Source organism: Oreochromis aureus, linkage group 3, assembly GCF_013358895.1.
Source record: "Oreochromis aureus strain Israel breed Guangdong linkage group 3, ZZ_aureus, whole genome shotgun sequence".
Classification (NCBI taxonomy): Eukaryota; Metazoa; Chordata; class Actinopteri; order Cichliformes; family Cichlidae; genus Oreochromis; species Oreochromis aureus.
In genome coordinates this window covers 47,240,048-47,260,602 of record NC_052944.1, presented here as the reverse complement: position 1 = coordinate 47,260,602, position 20,555 = coordinate 47,240,048, and the positions used below count along the sequence as shown (strand labels likewise).

Here is a 20,555-nt window from a genome sequence, read left to right as displayed (position 1 = left end):
GCAGCCCATGAATTTGGACACAGCGAAAATGGGCAGCAAAATACAGCTGATTTCCCCATCACACTGTGTTGTGGAATTGGATTACGTACGCGTTACATAGTTCCTTGAGCATTTCTTCTTCGATGGAACCAGCAAGGAAGAGATTTTTTTATTTCATCTCTCCTAATAAAGTATGCACACAGTAATAAATATCACAAATGATAAGCACCATAATATAAATAAACAACACTACAGATCCTATAATCTGATTTCTGTCTTTTAGTTTATTAATAAGTGAAGCACCAAACACTAGTTTGTGTCATTATCCAGATGTACATAAGCATGATTACACAGCTACTAGGAGCGGGTTTTGATTATCGATTAAAATCGATTCTTGCTCGGATAACGTGATATCGATTCATTAAAATCCTGAATCGATTTTTAATATAAATATTACTACATTTCAACAACCACGAAACAGGTAAAACAGTAAATGAGAGCAGGTACACCGATTCTGCACAAAGACGTAAACATAAAGTGCGGACCCGCTGAAGCATCAGAATCTGATCCGTCGGCGGGTCCGTGCTTGTGTTTACACTTTTTTTTTGCACTGATTCTGAAGCTGCAGGTTTTTATTTCTCTTCAAACAATATTGACCGAACCAGCAGCAAAAGAAGATCCAAACTACGCTTCACATAAACATAGTCATGAATTTCCTCTTACTTTTGCTGTTTTGCTTTCACCAGGATAAAATCACACTTCATGCACAGCTCTCTCTCTCCCCCCCTCCCCCCACACACACAGTAGCGGTTTTTGATACGGGCGACACGGGCGGTTGCCCGAAATTTGTACTGATATATTTTCGAAATTCTATAACCGAAAAGTGAGCGCGAGAGCCCTCGGTGCGCCTGATGCTGAAGTCAAAGTAAACTTTGTCATCTCCGCTACATACAGTCCAGTATATAGAGAGATGAGATGACGAGGCTCCAGTTACAGCAGTGCAAGTAAACAAACAATAAATATAAGAAGAGTAAGAAAATAAATATACACTTTAGGACTCGGGGTAAAGGGATCAATAACAATTTAAAATTTACAATTTACAGTTTGATGATTTAAAGTCTCACACACAACCTGTCGAAAGGGGGGGGCTGCTTCCAAATAGAGCACATTTCATTCATAATATTGTAAATCCAAACCCATTATGTGTTCATGATTTGAATCCTGGGTTGTGTGAAATCCCAGAAATACACCGTGAATCTGTGAACTAAGGTGTAGGTCTATTAGGTTAAGTTGTGGTGATCCTCGAGTTGGGGGATTTGTGTTCATACTGGAGTGCAAAATTAAAACCAATGTAAGATGGACAAGAAAAGTTCAAAGTCATCAGGTCCTCAGTTTAGAAAAAAAGAGAAGAAGAGGAGGAGAAACGAGCAAAAGATCCAGGTAAGCAGATGTGTGATTGGATAATGGCAGGTCATCCTGAAACAATCAGAATCAGACGTCTTGATGCATTCTCAACCATCCAGGAAAGTAAATCTCCAAAAGTTGAATCTGTTCATCTGGACGTAGCGTTTTGTGGGAGAAACGTTTCGTCACTCATCTAAGTGACTTCTTCAGTATCAGCTGACTGCAGAATCAGAATCAGAATACTTTATTAACCCCTAAGGAAATAATGTGGATTACAGTTGCTCCAAAAAGAAATTTTAAAAATAGTAACTGTAACAGATTAAACTCCAAACAATACATTATGTTACAGATTTTAATATTAAGTAGTCATTGTCAATTGTTGATTTGTCCTGTTCTCATTGTATGACGAATTATGATGGCTGTTTGGTAGCTGTTTGCATACAGTGCATACTCTCTCTCTCTTCATGTGTGTGTGTGTGTGTGTGTGTGTGTGTGGCAGGGGGAGGGCGCCAGAGGGAGTGTTCGCCCGGGGCGCCAAACAGCCTAGGACGGCCACTGCGCACACACACACACACACACACACACACACACACACACACACACACACACTTCAAGAACAGTTTCCCGTCTAAAAATCTGTTTTCTGTATTATTCGCTTGTTTGTTACGCATAAGACTACCGTTGTTTACATCGCTGTCAGACGCTGTTTTTTCCCTTTTAAATACTTCCGAAAAGAAAACCTAATTTCTGCCGTTCAATAGGCTACTAACCAAATTTAAACTTTTCAACTTTAAGCAAAATTGCAAAACGCTAAGGTGTGTCTCTAATAAAACCTCTGTAATTTGCTCTGCTTCAATTCAGCAACATCAGGTAATGTTCATTTGTTGATTAATGGTTTTCTTTCGTTTTTGATCTACTGCTGAATATTTTTATAAAATCGTTTTTCTGTTTTAGCGTCAGCTACGTTGACACAAAGACATCTGCTGTGATGCTTACACCTTAGATAAAGTCTCGAAAGTGTCAGCTTTCTTTTTTTAGTTATAAAAATATGCAAATGTACTGATCGATGATCTGAATTATACTATTGACTGACTGTCTGAGGCTAACAGTTACACAATCATACCAAAACTCTGTCCTGATAGTTTCCACTTTCTCTTTTGTATCAGACATACTGAGACAATATTCGGGATAAATAACCACGAAAACAATTTATTTATTCAGTTTAGAGGTTTACACATCACATCAATACAATCACAGAGCCCGTTTCACTTGAATCGTCCACTTGATGGCGCAGTAGAGCAAATGAATCATCACAATGCTTCGAAACATGAGTCGACCAGTTGGATGGAAAGCTTTAGTTCATCACGAGTGTCTTTCCATATGAAGTGGACGTTTCTTTTCTAAATAAACAGAACAGCTTTTAAACACTTTACTAGAAATTTTACATTTACCAAACACAAATCAACTTTTCTAGTTTATTTAAAAACAATCCTTTTTATTTGGATAAAAACGGGTATACGGAGGAAGGTCACAAGTCCCAGTTTTACACTGGGACATGAACGCAGCTTCCGTTTGGGGAATCGGGACGACGTCATCAACAAGCGCCACAAGAGCTCTTCACAAAAATCTGCCTGGTTTCGGGTTAGTCGGCTCACATTTAGAACCCTCGACACAGAAGAGACTGCAACGCTAGTGTGGACCTGATAGCAAAACCAATCGATGCTTGTATCGATCCGCTCAGCCTGAGTTGAAGCAGCAATGAGTTCAGTTCAGTATCTGAGAGAGTTCATCAAGGAGAGACTAACTGCTGTTTGTGAAGAAATCTTCTCAGAGGTTCAAAAAACCATCGTCCAGTATGAGGAGGAGATCAACCGTCAGCACAGACTGCTGGATATCAGCCGGAAACCCGACAGAAACTCACACATCATAGGTATGAACATGTTTTTAACTCTGTGCTGTTCAAGCTCAGATTCTAAAGTGTTTGGTTGATTGGTGATAAATCTGAAGAAAGCATCTCCAGGATTTCTCTAAGCTGATGTTAGCTGAGAGCAGGAAGCTGTTACTTTGGTGATGAATTCAGAGGAAAAAAATCTCTATTTTGAATGGAAAACTGTTTTAATGGCATCTGTTGTTAAAGGTGATAGGATAGGCTCAGACATTCCTAACAGGCTGTGTTGCCTTCATTCAGTTTTATTTATACAGTGCCAAATCATAACAGTTGCGTCAAGTAGCTTTATGTAAGTATATTATAAATGCTCCCACACGTGAGATTTAAGTGATACTGGAAGTTTCTCAAGCTCCTCTGCAGATAGATCTTCAAGTCATTTGAAAAAATGACTTTCAAAAATTTTGTGTATATAGCACCTTTCAAGAAGACAAAAGATCACAAAGTGCCTTTGTCTTAAATAACAAGGCATAAAACAAAACAGACAAAATTAACTAATTGCAATTCTAAAATGTGTTTTTAGTTGTTTTTTAAAAAGAGACTGCTGAGTCCACAGATATTAAGCTCAGAGGGAGAGCGTTCCACAGTCTGTGGCCACACTGGTAAAACCTGTCTCCCTTAGTTCTTAGCCTTGCATGTTGTATAACAAGCAGGCCCTAAACCAGGGGTGGGCAATCTCAGTCCACGAGGGCCGGTGTCCCTGCAGGTTTTAGATGTGTCCTCGAACCAACACAGCTGATTTAAATGGCTAAATTAGCTCCTCAACATGTCCTGAAGTTCTCCAGAGGCCTGGTAACGAACTAATCATGTGATTCAGGTGTGTTGACCCAAGGTGAGATCTAAAACCTGCAGGGACACCGGCCCTCGTGGACTGAGATTGCCCACCCCTGCCCTAAACACATGACCTCAGGGACTTGCTAGGGACATAGGGCTGTAGAAGTTCAATAATGTAAGCTGGTGCTTGTCCATGAAGAGCTCTAAAAGTCAGAACCAGAATCTTAAAATTGATTCTTAATTGAATTGGGAGCCAGTGCTGCTGTATTAGCAACACTGTCACATGTGAATACTTAGTGGATTTGGTCAGAAGCCTTGCTGCAGCATTTTGAACAACTTGCAGACGTCCCAGGGAGGAAGAAAATAGACTCCAGTGGCAACATGTGCAAACAAGGCAGAACATGTGCAAACAAGGCAGAACCAAAAATAGAGCTTTGAGGTACATTTTAATTAAGAGGGGCTGTAAGGGCCCATGTTGACATAGAACGTGCTTCCAGATAAGTAGGGCCAAAACCCTTTTAGCCAGCATATGATTCCAGCCGTGATAACAGGATATCATGCTCAACTGTGTCAAAAGCTTCTGTCAGGTCCAACAACAAGAGGGCAGCAGGGCTGCCAGAGTCCAGAGTTAAAAGAATGTATTTAAAACCCTTAAAAGTACTGTGCAGTTATTTAAAACTATATTGAAACTTTCCAGAGATCACATTAAGATCAAGGTGGACCTGCAACTGTAAATGGACTACTTTCTCCAGAACTTTTGAAAGAAAGGGAAGCTTCTAAATTCGCCTGTAATCGGCCAGAACAGTTGGGTCCAGATTGTGTTTTTAAGAAGAGGCTGAACTATAGCTTGTTTAAAACATGAAGGGACAAAGCCTATAGCAAGGGAAATGTGTAAATGATCACATTTTTTTCAGGTTTTGATATTAAAAATGTGTCTTTATGTGTTTTTGTATCATTACAATATTGGTTATTGTTTTTTTGTTTCTTTGTACCTCAAGACCTCCCACATCATCATGACTGTGAAGAAGAGGAGGGTCTGTATGAGCAGCAGGTCTGTAACCAGGAGAGTAACTCCAGTCTGGACCAGGAGGACCCAGAGCCTCCACAGGTTAAAGAGGAACAGGAGGAGCTCTGCAGAAGTCAGGAGGGAGAGCAGCTTGGACTGAAGCAGGAGGCTGAAGGCATTATTGTCTGGACTGATGAAGAGCAGCTCAGACTGATGGAGACCATCTGGGAACCTGAGATAAAGTTACACAGAATAGGTATGTAAAACCAGGGCTCTAGAGTGCGACCAAATTTCTCAGTGGTGTGACTTAAAAAAATCCCAGGTCACACCGGTGCAACCAGCTGTTCAGTACAAAAGAAAAAAAGTCTCAGCAACTGTGAAAGTCTCCGTGTGGTCAACAACAGACACACATTATGCCCATATCGTGGTCTAAACCATGGGACCTCTCTGATTGGCCGTGGTCCAGATATTCCTGTAGTCCTTCACGTGTGTACGTTTGAAAGTGAATAAAGGCATATCGATTAACTAAATCCTGAATCGACTTTTAAGTATAAATGTATTTAGCCAAAAACGGCAGAATCTCAGGTTAAAGCTGGTTAAACCAAACAGCTGAATCAGTAAATGAAAGCAGGTGCACTGATTCTGCACAAAGACGTAAACACAGAGCGCAGACCCACTTACACATCAGAATCAGTGAGAAGTTTTTTTTCTCACCCGACGTGACATACACGGACACGCCGACAGCAAACAGATTCTGCGTCTGCGCCGGGTCCCTCCTCCGTGTTTACGTCTTTTTGTTTGTTTGTTTGCTGCAGGTTTCTGACTGAACCAGCAGCAAAAGAAGATCAAAACTACATTTCACATATAATAAATATTGTCATGAATTCCCTCTTACTTTTGATGTTTTTGATTCCACCACGATAAAAATCCCACTTCCTCTCTCTCTCTCTGTACTTCAAGAACAGGTTCCCATCTCAAATCTCTGTTTTCTGCATTATTCGTTTGCTTAACCCTTTAAGACCTACCATAGAACCAAGTCCGCCAGAGCTTATATTATATTTTTACATGCTGTAGTGCCATTTTTGGGAGCATTTCAAGTTGATATACATCAATACAACCATTATAGCCCAAATTGTAATAATATGTATGCATTAAGTGCATAGTAATTACATAAATTGCAAAAAGTGCAATAAACTACAAAAAATTGAAAATCGTTTTTTTTTTTAACATATATTTCTAGTTAGAGAAATTTAAGAGGCTTATCCCTCAAAACTGTAAATACAAAAAAGTTGCACAAAATAGTTTCCCACCACAGGAAATTTATTTTGAGTGTTTTCATAGTTTTATTTTTGAAATACACCAATTTTTATATACTGCAGGAAAAATGAAAATAAATATTATAATGCAAATTTGCAAAAAAGCAACATATGCATCAAAATAAACTATTTCCAGCAGTGCAATTTGAGTTCTAAGCATCCCAGAAATGACACAGAAAGTCATAAAGTCAAAGATAACTTTTAAAAACACCAGTATAGGCTCTGAGGCCCTGATAGTAAAAAAAAACTACATTTCCGCGAAAATGACGTCACTTCCGGTTTCGGACAGGTAATGGCGGACATGCGAAAGTTCACGCTGACGTCTATTCCAACGTAGGAAGTGTTATGAACAGCTGATCGGATCGGCAAAACGTGTTTCTGGAATATTATGTTTTTGTTGCTGCAAGCGCTTTTTATGCAGTTTTTGCAAAGCTATATGTGGAAGAAAACCGTGACCTAGGACAAGCTGATGGCATAAGATGTAAGTACAACTCCTCCGGTTTCATATGCAAAAAAAATTATTGCTCTAGCCTAAGTGGTTGCAGTGCTACCGGGATTTAAAAATAGTTACGCAAAACGGAGCGTGCCCGCTCCGACCGGTTTTACACAAGTCGTGTACAGCTCTGTCGGCCATTGTTGTTTCGTTTTTTTTGCTTTCTTTTTTCCAAAAAATGACCTCTGACAAGAAAGCCTCATTTCTGCTCTTTAATGACGAAGAAATTGAAACTCTTTAAAATTATGCTAAACTGCAAAACACTTTGCTGTCTCTAATCAAACCCTCTAACTTTGCTTTGCTTCACTTCAGCAGCATCCGGTAATGTTCATATGTTGATTCATGGTTTTCTTCAGTTTTTGATCTACTGCAGAATATTTTTCAGGCGGTTATTGCCTATAAAAAGCCAGGTCAGGAAAATCTCCTGGATGTTTTTCTGTGTTTTTATTCTCAGTTACTTTGACACAAAGGCATCTGCTGTGATGCTCACAATTCTGACGAAGTCTCACATGATCAGAAATGAAAGAGAAATGGATTATAGAAATCAGTGACGATACACAGCCCTAGTGAGTAGCCTAGGCCTAACAGAAGTGGATGTAGCTGTGGGCAATGAGAAAAGATGAAAAGAACAATTGATAACTCTTTTGCTAAGTTAAGGCCTGATCCGTCTGAAATTCATAGCCAGTGCTGTGATACGGACATTATATGTCGTGATAAATGTACTGCCCAAGTGTCCCCTCTCCCCACTGCCTTTCTTGTAGAGCTGTGCTCCAAGTAAAGAACTTTGTTTTGACAAGATTGCTAGTAAATCGTTTACAAATTAATGTTGGACAGCAGTTAAAAAAAATTGAACATTTAAAACTGTGGTCAGAGGTCCGGGTGAATATCCTGATGAGTGAGAGCAGTGAGTCCATCCTGGGTGATCCAGGGATGATGGAGGCAGGAGGTCTGGAAGGTGAAGCTAGATGGAAAACAGAGCATTGCTTTTGTACTCTCTTTGACAGTGTCAGTCTTACTTGTGCCTTTGTTTTTTATCACTGTTGTGTGTATGTATACCTTCCTGCATTATCTTATATTTCCTCAAAAGTTTGTTTTTGCTCCATTTGTCTCTTCAGACTTCCTACAGGAGGATGTCTGTGAGGAGGAGGTTCTTGCAGACCAGCAAGTCTGTACCCAAGAGAGAAACTCCAGCCTGGACGAGGAGGACCCAGAGCCTCCACAGATTAAGGAGGAACAGGAGGAAGTGCAGCTTGGACTGAAGCAGGAGGCTGATACCTTCGTGGTAAATCAATCTTATGAGGAAAATGACCACAGTGAGCCAGAACCAAACAGTGAGCAGCTCCTTTCTCACAGCTCTCCTGAACCAGAGAGCCGAGATCATGAAGAAAGCCAGCATGTGGACTCAGGATCAACTAGAAATGAAGAGCTGAAGAAAAGGAGACGTTACAGAAAGAGACGTCACAGTAAAAGAGTAGGCAAAGAGAGTCAAAGTAAAACTGAAAGGAAAATGCCCCTAAAATGTGAAACCTGTGGAAAAACTTTCGAGTTTATATCCTGCCTCGCTGAACATTTAGAAATTCACGCAAGTGAGAAAATGTATTCTTGTAGCACGTGTGGGAAAAAATTTGATCAGAAATCTGCATTGGATCGTCATTTAACAAGTTATCTAGGTCAGAAGATGTATTCTTGTAGCATCTGTGGAAAAAAAATGCACTCTAAAGCCTACATGCCTACACATATGAGACTTCACACGGGTGAGAAACCGTATTCTTGTAGCACCTGTGGGAAACGATTCAATCAGAAAACAGCATTGAAAACTCACATAAGACGTCACACAGGGGAGAAAAGGTATTCTTGTAGCACCTGTGGGAAAGGTTTTATTTTGAAAGCAGCACTGGAGCGTCATATAAGATGTCACACAGGTGAGAAGCCGTATGTTTGTATGAACTGTGAGAAACGATTTGCAGATAAAACAGCACTGGACCGTCACTCAGTAATTCACACAGGTGAGAAACCATATTGCTGTAACAGCTGTGGAAAAAAGTTCAATCAGAGCGCAAACTTAAAGAAGCACATGATGAGAATTCATACTGGTTAAAGTTTCATGCTTAGAAAATGTGGGACGGCTGTGACTTGCCCCCTATTTGTTTTTCTTTTTTTTTCAAAATTGTCAGCACTGTGTTCTTCTGTTCATTGGATTAAAATGAAGGCTCCGATATCATGTTGGCTTACTTTCTTTACTCAACCACACACTTAACTAGGGCTGTGCGATATGACCAAAATCTCAGATCCCGATATAAGACATTTATTGTCCCGACAACGATATATATATCACAAAAAATTTACATTTTCTATAAATTATGTGAATCTTGGGCAACTCGTGTGTTTTCAGCTGAGCATTGTGTAACTTATGCTGAGTGTTTTGACAGATGAATTGAACTATATAAATTTAGATATAATTTGTAATGGCCACTATTTTCTTTTTTAATATTTGCTACATAGCGTGCTGCTGGGAAAAGCCTGTTCTTTTTTTGGACAACTTTATTTATGATTTTCCAATGTGACAGATAGTAGGTGGCTTTAAAGAAAAGAAAAAGGTAAAGGCCTGTTCTAACGTTTGAGTCTAAGGTTTATTTTGTCAGGGTTTGTACGGGTGCTTGAAATCCTTGAGAATGCTTGAATTTTAATGTTGTCTTTTCAAGGTTTGAAAAGTGCTTGAATTTCAGATGTGGTGCTTAAAAGTGCTTGAAAGTAACTGTATTTCATTCACAATAAATAGCTATCTGATTGAATAGTTTTCTTATCAGATAGAGAAATAAAATGAGTCACAAAATGTAGAAGCAAAATTTCCCCGCCTGGGCTGCCTTGCGTCTGTTTCAACGTGTGACCCCGCCCCTCCCTCGGCCAGTCCCTGATGAGTGCGCTAACATACCTGTAGGTTGCTGTTTTAATGAGTGTTTGATGGAAAACGACAGTCGCATTATAAGTGAGTCGTAGTAAATAATTTTCCAGTATGTGTACGTTACACATGCTATTTTTTTAAAATTATGGTTATTATTTTGCTAGCTATCAAACTTGCTGGAGAAATGATTGAAATGCACTGAGTGTGATGCAGAATGGCAGCGCTATTATGGAATATGCTGTGAACTTAGGTCACATTACTTAGCAGTAATATGAGTTAATTTGCTCAAGTGAAAGCTTTAAACATTAGCCCGATACATAACTAGCAAACTTAAGGCTTTCTGATTAACCCTCTGTGGTCGACGGACCCAGAGTCTCCATTTCAACTTGGGTCGAACGTGCGGACTTCAAACTATAATTGAATTTACAGTTATGTTTTCATTTTGACATACTGTATTAACACAATTGATCTAAAATCAGACAAAAAACATAAAATCAGACTAGAAAAAGTTATATTTTCAACTGTAACAACCACAAACATGTTTAATGAATCATGTTTCATAACTTTAAATGCAAATATAAATTGTCAATTTTAAAATCCTATGCACAAGTTTTGCAAACAACAAAGTTATTTGCAGCCATTTACCTTTTACCTTGATTTTTTAAAATAACCATTTCAAACTATTTACAGAACAATCAGCTGTTCTTCAATAAGATGCCACAAATTATTTGTGCCACTCCAAAAATATAATTTCTGTTCACTATAAAGGAGAACATCACAGCCTGATACCTGCAGGTCTGACAGAAGGTGTATCACTGCTGTTTCTACCTGGAGACAGCAGTCGCCTCATTGTTCTGACACACAACACAAAACTATCCACAACACTACACACTAACTACACAAGACAACACATTAACTACACACTCCAAACACGCTAAACGTCGCAAATCTCCCTCATCTCAAAACTCGCTCTCTCACTTTTTCTGCTCTCTCTCTCTCTCTCTCTCCCTCTCTCCGTCACTCCTAAAACTTCCCCTGTTTTTTTGTTTGTTTGGTTTTTTCGCTCATAAGCAGAGAGTGCTTGCTAGCGCTAACGTGACGAAACTATTGAGGAAAAAACGCCGCGTATATATAGTTTATCATGACTCTGGTTTTACGTGGCCTATCGACACAATTTATAAACTGGTATATATCACCTTGTTGCTTTGTCTTTAAGTGGTCATGTGATTTGCTTACCACGACTACTTTATTCTTCCTCAGTCAAACAGCAGCACTCATGCGATTGTTTTGCCCCCTGAGCTCCAGGTGTTGTGCTAGACAGTGATCGTGACAGCTGTAGCCAGGGCTGGACTGGGACAAAAAATCGGCCCGGGCATTGTGACTAGAGACCGGCCCACCAGGATAGAGATTGAAAATGTGACGTCATTCAGGGGTAAAACCGCAAAGGATTCTGGGAACTTGAGGCAAGAGGTACTAGCGCACGCAGGCTTTCAATTGAACTCAGTTACACAGCATAAAAAGAAACACAAAAAATGGCAAGAAGCTGTTGTATTATTAACTGCAATAGCCGGTCGCATGACAGCCACGGGAAGCCGACGGGTAAAGAGATCGTTTTTTTTTTTATATTGGATTGGATTCGTTGAAGAGAAGTTTTTAAGCCATGCTTCAAGTAAGAGCCGACGGATGGTCTGGATATACCAAATATAACGTCTCAGAACACTCCAGCTCACATGTTAGTCTGCTCCAAGCATTCCCACAAAGGTCAGTGTTTTGTAGTAGTTAATACGTCATTTTTCTTAACATAATTGGTGATATAGGTTACAAGCAAGTCTGGCGCTGAACAGAAATTGTCGCGCTATGCTTCTTTGTTTATTGTGCATAAATAGTGAATTGTCCTGACACAATATTGCATTTCGCTTCTGTTATTACCATGGTACATTGACAAAAACATATACTTTTATTCACAGGATAAAACAGTTGTTTTGTGTCACTAATTGTCCAGTGCGATTACAACATATAATATTATTGTCACTGCTACATTTCTGTAATGCGTACCAGAAATTATTTCCATTACTAATTAATTACCGTTGAGCTCAAAGGTTATATTAATAAACGGTTAATGAATGTGTATTTATGACGACGATTTGTGAGACTGGTAAACTTACCTTTGTTTGTACGATGGTCTTTCGTTCTACACGGTGCATTTCAAGGTCCTGTACCCATCCGTCAGTAAACTGTACCTGGGCTTGTTGCAGTGACCTGAAGTTACTAAAAACTTCATGAGTGTATGCACTCACTCCAAGAACCGTATAATTATAAATCTGAGCGTGGTGAAAGTTGGGCAGCACGCTAACGTCTTTTGTCCACTCTGTGTGCTTGTAAGGGTCTAGCCCTTTCACTCCTTTAATTTTTTCTCGTATCTTTTCTTTGCCTTTTCGTCGAGTCTGTCTTTGTACGGACCGGCATTGTTCTCCTTAGTTTTGTACATTCCTTTTTTGTGCGGCAAAGAAAAACCAAGAAGGTATTGGAACCGGAGAATGAACGTTTTGCGGTGCTGCAAATGCTTGCATTTGATGCGGTACTTGGATTGTTTTGCCTCGAGTTCCCAGCATACAATGCGCGAAAGTCACGTGATCTGTCAATCGCTATAGGAAAAACCTTAAATTAAGACCAAGAACACTAGAGGTAAGACATGATCATTAATTAATATTAAAATTAATAAATGACAGATTTAGTGATATTTTCATAAACACCTCCTTTCCTTTTTTTTGTTCTCCATTTTCTTTAGTTCGGCTATAAGATTGCTAAACAAGGGGGAGGGTGCATCCGGCCTCCTCGGCTGTAATTGGTCCAGCCCAGAGTCGATCATGACCTATAGGGCTTTGGAGCGTGATGTCACTGGAGGTGGGCCACGCCCCCTTCCGCCATGACAGTAGGCTAGACACAGGATTCAGCTTCAGCTATGGTTCGTACGTGTTGTGTTATCAGTTGCAATGTTTGATCACACGATCGTGAAGGCAAGAAGCTGGATAATGGGCTCTCTTTTCATCGTTTTTCAACCTGGAGGCAACGTGAGGGATCCCATGTATCCGATATTACTAAACAAAGACATCAGGCTTGCATTGCAGCGGTGAGACGAGCGGATCGAGTTCTGTGCAATCCCCAGCTTTTTGTTGGTTTGGTCTCCGCATCTTCTTTCCGGTGAGTTCTAAATTAATTCATATCACTATTAAAATGCTTTTAGTGTTATTTTCAATGTGCTGAGGTCATAGATAATGAGATAAAACATGCTAATGTGTGATGCTGCAGAACCACGTCATGTCATCATGTCGACTGAGTAGCTTATGATTTAGCATTATTGCAGGCAAACCAGCATATGAAATGGATGTAACAAATCCAGACTGGGCACCAACACTGCTCATGGGCCTCTAAAAACATACTAAATTGCTCTCATTGTACACTAATCCGCACATAACTTCCAGATGAATCACACACCTGTCATGTGCACTAATTTTATCTTACAGGCTTTTATGCAGCTGCGGAGTCTGAAGGTGTGCCCTTCTTCTTCATCTTCTTCGCATCTTCTGGACGCTACAGCTTTAAGCAGCTGCGCGCGCTCCCGCGGACGCTAATCACGAGCACTGTCCAGCACAACACCTGGAGCTCAGGAGGCAAAACAATCGCATGAGTGCTGCTGTTTGACTGAGGAAGAATAAAGTAGTCGTGGTAAGTCAATCACATGACCACTTAAAGACAAAGCAACAAGGTGATATATACCAGTTTATAAATTGTGTTGATAGGCCACGTAAAACCAGAGTCATGATAAACAATATATACGCGGCGTTTTTTCCTCAATAGTTTCGCCACGTTAGCGCTAGCAAGCACTCTCTGCTTATGAGCAAACAAAACAAAAGTTTTAGGAGTGACGGCGAGAGAGAGAGAGAGAGCAGGAAAAGAGAGAGAGCGAGTTTTGAGATTTGTGACGTTTAGCGTGTTTGGAGTGTGTAGTTAATGTGTTGTCTTGTGTAGTTAGTGTGTAGTGTTGTGGATAGTTTTGTGTTGTGTGTCAGAACAATGAGGCGACTGCTGTCTCCAGGTAGAAACAGGAGTGATACACCTGCTGCTGTCAGACCTGCAGGTATCAGGCTGTGATGTTCTCCTTTATAGTGGACAGAAATGATTTTTTTGGAGTGGCACAAATAATTTGTGTGGCATCTTATTGAATGCAGAAGCAGAACAGCTGATTGTTCTGTAAATAGTTTGAAATGGTTATTTAAAAAAAGGGTAAAAGGTAAATGGATGCAAATAACTTTGTTGTTTGCAAAACTTGTGCATATAATTTTAAAACTGACAATTTATATTTGTATTTGAAGTTATGAAATATGATTCATTAAACGTGTTTATGGTTGTTACAGTAAAAATATAACTTTTTCTACTCTGATTTTATGTTTTTTGTTTGATTTTAGATCAATTCTGGTTATACAGTATGATAAAATGAGAACATAACTGTAAATTCAGGCACGTGAGGTTGCGCTAAAAAGAATGATACCAAACAAGGCAAAGCAAATAGTTTTTAAAGGTAAAATGTGGAGAGAAAATCAAGAGTAGTAAAAAAATGGCCAATTATACTCTGGACGCCAGAGGGTTAAACGTTCTTTGTTTTTGTTTTTAAAGTAACGCAATAGTTACTTTTCCAAGTAATTAATTACTTTTAGAATATTGTAACTGAGTTACTAACTCAGTTACTTTTTGAAGAAGTAACTAGTAACTGTAATTGAATTACTATTTCAAAGTAACTTGCCCAACACTGGTCATGATATCGGTTTGGTTATCTGGTGAGAGGGAAACATGAAGATGAAACCAGGACATGTTCTTACTGAATCATCAGAGCTGAACAGGTGATGGAGAAACAGGTTTACCTTTTAGGTGACATGAATGAGTTGAAGGGAAGTTATGAGCTGTTTCTGAGAGACAAATAACACCAGGATCCTTTTCTAAGTAGCTGACAGCTGGTAACTGTGCAGGGGCGGGTCTAGCAAAGTGTTGCCAGGGGTCCAGGTAGGGCATTAACAGGGAAAGGGGGGCACAAAGAAATACTTTTCTTTCTTATTCTCATTTAAAATGTCTAGCTTTTAAAAAAATAATTATCTGAGTCTTGCAACAAACAATTGATAGATTGATACATATATACCATCAGAACAGTGTACATCACTGTCACAACAGTGTTTATTTTCATTCAAAGGCTTTATGATTTTCCCTATAATGGTGGGCCGGTCTCTAGTCAAAATGCCCGGGACGATTTTTTTGTCCCAGTCCAGCTCTGTATGCAGCTCATCTGCAGTCTGGTGTTACCTACATCTTCCTATTCAGAAGGCAGAATTTCCAAGTTCTGAGTACAATCAAAAGCACCACGACTGCAGTTTTTGTGTTGGATGTAAAAAGCAGGCTAGAATCATGGCGGCGGTCAACGACGGTCCAGGCGTGGGATTTCTCTCGTGGAAATGTGCACATTGTTTTTTCCTTTCTATTGGTAGGTGGCACAGTGCACTTGTGGCAAGTAAGCAAGCTAGAAGACTGGCAGTGTGGCTGGGTATCCAGTTACAGAAGCAACACATTAACAAGAGAATTCTGAGTAAAACCAAAGTTACTTTCCCTAGTAACTAGTTACTTTGAAAGTAACGAGTAACTTGAAGTAACTGAGTTACTTTTTTAGAGAAGTAACTAGTAATGTAACTAAGTTACTAATTTAAAGTAACTTACCCAACAATGGTAAACACTGAGTGACACACCTGCTGTCAGACCTGCAGGATTTATCCCTGTGCTGTTCTCATCTGTGTTATAGTGGAAAACAAACTATTTTTTGGAGTTCCATAAATAATTTGTGTGCCTTCTTATTTGATGCAGAGCACCGTATTGTTCTGTAAATACTGTAGTTTGAAATGGTTATATAAAAAAAGTCTGAGCCTTGGCTGCATTTTTAGGTAAACCATAAAACTTTGTTTGCAAAACTTGTGCATATTTTTTTTAAAATGTCCAATTTCTATTTGCATTTCAAGTTATGAAAATGATTCCTTAAACATGCTTGTGGTTTTTACAGTCAAAAATATCACTTTCTACTTGCATTTTCAATTTTGTCTGAATTTAGATAAATTGTGCTGACACATTATGTCAAAATGAGAAAATAACAGATTGGCAAGATAAACAGTTTTTAAAGGTGAAATATAGAGGCCAAATCAAAAGTAGTCAAAAACGGCCAATTATACCCTGGACACCAGAGGGTTAAAGGCTAAAAGTTCTCACCAAGTACTGTTTATATTTGTGTGTATTGCTGCAGCTTTTTTAAGTATTAACTTGGTGCCTTTGGGTGAAATAATGGTAATATGACTGATCCATATGGTCACAAAGAATAGCCACTTGTTTCTGTGCTACCAAAGTTCCCTGGCTTTCATTCAAAATGTGTTTATTGTCAGCACCTGCACATTAAACTACTTAAACATTATAAATGTCTTCAAGCTCACACTGAGGCCTGTGGGGTACTATCAGCCACTGAGACAGTACACACATCTGTGTATTTGTATATGAATATTTCATACTTTAAGGCTGCCTGTTTATTTAACCTCCTAGGACCTGCCGTCCACATATGCGGACATCACATTTTGGGTTATTTAGACCAAAATACTAAATTTTGCTCTTCAAGGGCCTGATATCCATTTACGAGGACATTATACTGCTACTGTTCTATCAAAATTTTAAACGAATATCCTCATATGTGGCTCTGATTTTTCATAAAAACAAAAATAAGGTAAAAAAAAAAAATCTGGTAATTCTTTGTTTTTACATTTATTGGGCCCCAATATGACCAAATATCAAAGAGAAATTAAAAATGCATGCTGTGGAAGAGTTTGGGTCTTAGGAGGTTAAGGGAGATGAACAAAATACATTGTACATTGGAATTGTACATAATAATATCACAGATGATAAATTCAGTAGATTTTAAGTAGATGCTTGTGCATTCTTAAAGTCTTATATGTTGAATTGAACTATGTGATCTGTTCAAAGCCTCCCAGTCAGTGCTGTAGTAGTACCATATAGCAAATAGTACTATAGTAATAGTAAGTAATAGTAAATAATACCAAATAGTACCATATAACTTTGTTGTTTGCAAAACTTGTGCATATTTTTAAAAGATATACAATTTCTATTTGCATTTCAAGTTATGAAAATGATTCCTTAAACATGCTTGTGATTTTTACAGTCAAAAAATATCACTTTCTACTCGTATTTTAAATTATGTCTGAATTTAGATAAATTGTGCTGAAACATTATGTCAAAATGAGTAAATAACAGATTGAAAACTGTTTATCTTGCCAAAGGTGAAATATAGAGGGCAAATCAAAAGTAGTCAAAAACGGCCAATTATACCCTGGACCCCAGAGGGTTAAAGGCTAAAAGCAAGGTTGTCACCAAGCACTGTTTATATTTGTGTGCTTTGCTGCAGCTTTTTTAAGTATTAACTTGGGGCACTATCAGCCACTGTGACAGTAGACACATTTATGTGTATTTGTATATGAATATTTCATACTTTAAGGGTGCTTGTTCATTTAAGGCAGATGAACAAAATACATTGTAATTGTACATAATAATATCACAGATGATAAATTCAATAGATTTTAAGTGGATGCTTGTGCATTCTTAAAGTCTTATATGTTGAATTGAACTATGTGATCTGTTCAAAGCCTCCCAGTCAGTGCTGTTCTCCATGCCTGTCTGACTGTACATGATGTTATTAGCACAAACACTTTAAAGGTGTTCGTTTAGGAATTCAGCAATAATACAGACAGCAATGTAGTTAGCAATAGAACAGTTTTATTGGGAATTAACTTAAAAAACAAACAAACAAACAAACATCTGTCTCCTATTTTTTGTCACACAGGAAAGAAGCATCAGTATCTGATGAGAAGACTTATTTATTTATTTTTTGGGGGTTTTTTTTCAACAGGAGAAGAATATCTCTAACAAGTTGATTTGTTCACATTTTCACATCTTCATCTTCAAGTGAAATGTGCATTTTGAGTTTATACACTATGCATATAAGGTGACCGTTTCCTTTTGCAGTATTTTTGTGTGGTGTGTTTTTCTATGTCTTAACAAAAGGGGAACAAAGGTGTTTAAGTTCGCCTAGGATGATTTGTTTTAATTTTCACATGGTCTTATTGAGGTGATGTGAATTGAAACATGCATTCTTGGTTTTTTGGGGCGGTGGGGGGGGGTGCTGGAAAAGCTTGAAAAGGGACCTTGAAAGTGCTTAAAAAGTGCTTGAATTTGACTCTGAGATAGGTGTCTGAACCCTGTTTTGAGCACCTGGCTCTTTTTTGCTTCTCATTTCTAAACTCTCTCCATACTCTTTCACAAGATTCTTGCATTGGTAGTTGACAAGGTTTTCCATGTTTGAGTCTGAGGTGGGAACCGGTTTCCTGCATAATTTGCATAGTACAGTTTTCTGGTCCATGTCAGACTTTTCATAACCATGTCCATGCTACATGCCTTGTTTAGAAATAAGGTCCTGGATTTGTTCTGACTGATCTTTCTGTTTCTCATCATTTCAGTTCATTTTGAAAAATCTCAACAGGATCTTCAGTTTTATTGTGAAAGGTTTATGTGGGAAATAAACAAGCGGATGGCGGAGCCACACGCTGGGTTTACCGTCATTGTTGCTAACGCCAACGCGTAAAAACAGTGGATTCCAAATGATGAAAAAAATTGATCATAAACAGTTTATTTTGCAAAACAAGCGATAGGGTAATATGAAACCATAGACATTTTCATATCATTCGATGTATATCATTATATCGAACAGCCCTACACTTAACTCAGAGTACACTCAGTTGAACTTCATCTGATCAGCTGTTTGGGACTTGAAAACTCAGATATGCCATTGAGTTTGTTGAACATGTTTCCTGAAAACGGGCATTTATCACCTCATAATTAGAACTGTCTCAGGGAAAACCTGATCTTATATTTCATGACAGTTAAAGTTTTCTATACTCCTATTCTGTTGGTTCATTGTTTTATTTTGTTGTTTATTAGTGTTTGTTGTGTTCTCAATGTTCAAATAAAGATTTATTCAAACGTATTGTATTTTTTCTGAGGCGTAATCTCTTATACATGAAAGCAGCACAGCAGAGCGTTCTGTTGCATTTCACACGTGCACACCTATCTTCAGAATACCTGCAGCAACATGCTCACAATGAGTCACCATTAAAAAGGGGCAAATAATAAAACAGTACAGAAAGCCAACAAGTCACTGCTAAGGCACTGGGAGTCTCCTGTTAGTGAGCAAACTGCAGTACAAACAAACAAAAACACCAAACTCAGCATAAAAACAAATTCTATCAACATAAAATGTGACCCTCCATTATGTCGACTGAACCCATGACCTAACCACCAGCTGCAAGGAAAGCATGAAGAGAATTACTGCTACAACTGTTTACCAATCCTGGCATACCTCAGCTGTTTCTCCCTGTTTCCATTCCATAAGAATGGATTCACTTCAGGTCATAGCTATACAACAGTTACAGCTACTTTTAAGGAAACAGAGACATTAGGAGGAAGGGAGGAGGACTTCATCTCACTTCCTGAATTTAAGTGAACATTTGACCAGAACTGAACTTCATGTTCAAAGATTTTGCAGTGATGACTTTACATTAGTGAAGTTTGTCAGTTAAAATGATAAATAAAGTATTTTTATTTAAATATTTCACTGTTGTGGGAAAAAGTGCTTTGGCCTGCTGTGACCATTTGCTCTGAGTAAGTATTTTGTCTCTGGGCTGATGTAACCTGTTTGTTTAACTGTTTACAAAGCTTCATGGAAACGTGTTTGTTGTATTTTGAAGCAATTTAGTGATTTTGTGCAGCAGCCTTTAGAATATAATCAGTGATTCGTGGCTCCTTGAAAATTAGCAGCAGGTGATTAATATTTCTATGGCAGGAGGAAAATACTAAATGTCTTTTCTTGTGCTTGTGTAACCCATATCAACTACTCCCTGTCAAATGACTCAAGCCAGCTGATTTGAGGCCCCTCTCCTGATTGGCTCCTTCCACGTCGCGGCAACTATGAATACGGCCGTGGAGGGATACTTCCGGGTTCGACTCCTGCTGTGGCTGTAAGCTTATGTCGTGTGGAACCGCGTTGGAAAACAAAGCGTTTTTCTCCCCTAAACCCGTCTATAAAATTGTATCACCTCAGCGGTAAGTGTTCTTAACATCTACTAATAACAACCTTTTAGTCGTCAGTAACCAGCCGGCCGTTTTCGCGATTAACAAATGACTTTGTTCGGCGGCGTTCCCACCGCGAGCAGAACTCCGGTTCAAAAACCGCTGTTTTTGAACACCTTTATTTCCTTAAGCGCTTTAATGGGCTTACTTTGAAACAAAGTGCAATTAAATGATTATTGTTATGTGTTGCCTTGAATTCGGCTATGCTGTCTGTTAGACAGTTGTTTTCCTTTATTGTTATTTTTGTATTTGTTTGTAGCGAACGCTACTGGAATATATAGATTAAGCTACGTAGCCAAGATGATTACTAATTTAACTGTTGTACATTTGTGATTGATGATGATGATGATGATGATGATGATTTGCATTGTTACATAGACTTGCCGAAAAATGTATTTGTTTACCGGTAAACTGAATTGATTTTGATTTACTAATGGATATTTTTCTGGCCTACAGGTCAG

The 20,555-nt window shown here is 38.7% G+C and overlaps 2 protein-coding genes across 2 annotated transcripts in view; both read left to right on the top strand.

Moving 5' to 3' along the window:
• The first annotated feature begins 2,983 nt into the window (after positions 1-2,983).
• Positions 2,984-9,138, top strand: LOC120432717 (zinc finger and SCAN domain-containing protein 31-like). The gene is made up of 3 exons (XM_039610386.1): positions 2,984-3,313; positions 5,101-5,364; positions 8,033-9,138. The coding sequence occupies exons 1-3, from the start codon at positions 3,142-3,144 to the stop codon at positions 9,013-9,015; spliced, it is 1,419 nt and encodes a 472-aa protein (XP_039466320.1). The 5' UTR covers positions 2,984-3,141; the 3' UTR covers positions 9,016-9,138.
• A 3,819-nt stretch (positions 9,139-12,957) lies between these two features.
• LOC120439410 (leukocyte immunoglobulin-like receptor subfamily B member 3) overlaps positions 12,958-20,555 on the top strand; it is a 56,955-nt gene continuing 49,357 nt past the window's right edge. The window contains exons 1-2 of the mRNA XM_039610366.1: positions 12,958-13,020; positions 13,344-13,545. The gene's annotated coding sequence lies outside the window, so the exon portion shown is untranslated. The remainder of the gene's footprint in view (positions 13,021-13,343; positions 13,546-20,555) is intronic.

Excerpts from the sequence above, each read along its gene's own strand:
- LOC120432717 (XM_039610386.1), top strand. The coding sequence starts at position 3,142 with ATGAGTTCAGTTCAGTATCTGAGAGAGTTCATCAAGGAGAGACTAACT. Across the intron at positions 3,314-5,100 it reads CAGAAACTCACACATCATAG|ACCTCCCACATCATCATGAC; the intron begins GTATGAACATGT and ends TTGTACCTCAAG. Across the intron at positions 5,365-8,032 it reads GATAAAGTTACACAGAATAG|ACTTCCTACAGGAGGATGTC; the intron begins GTATGTAAAACC and ends TTGTCTCTTCAG.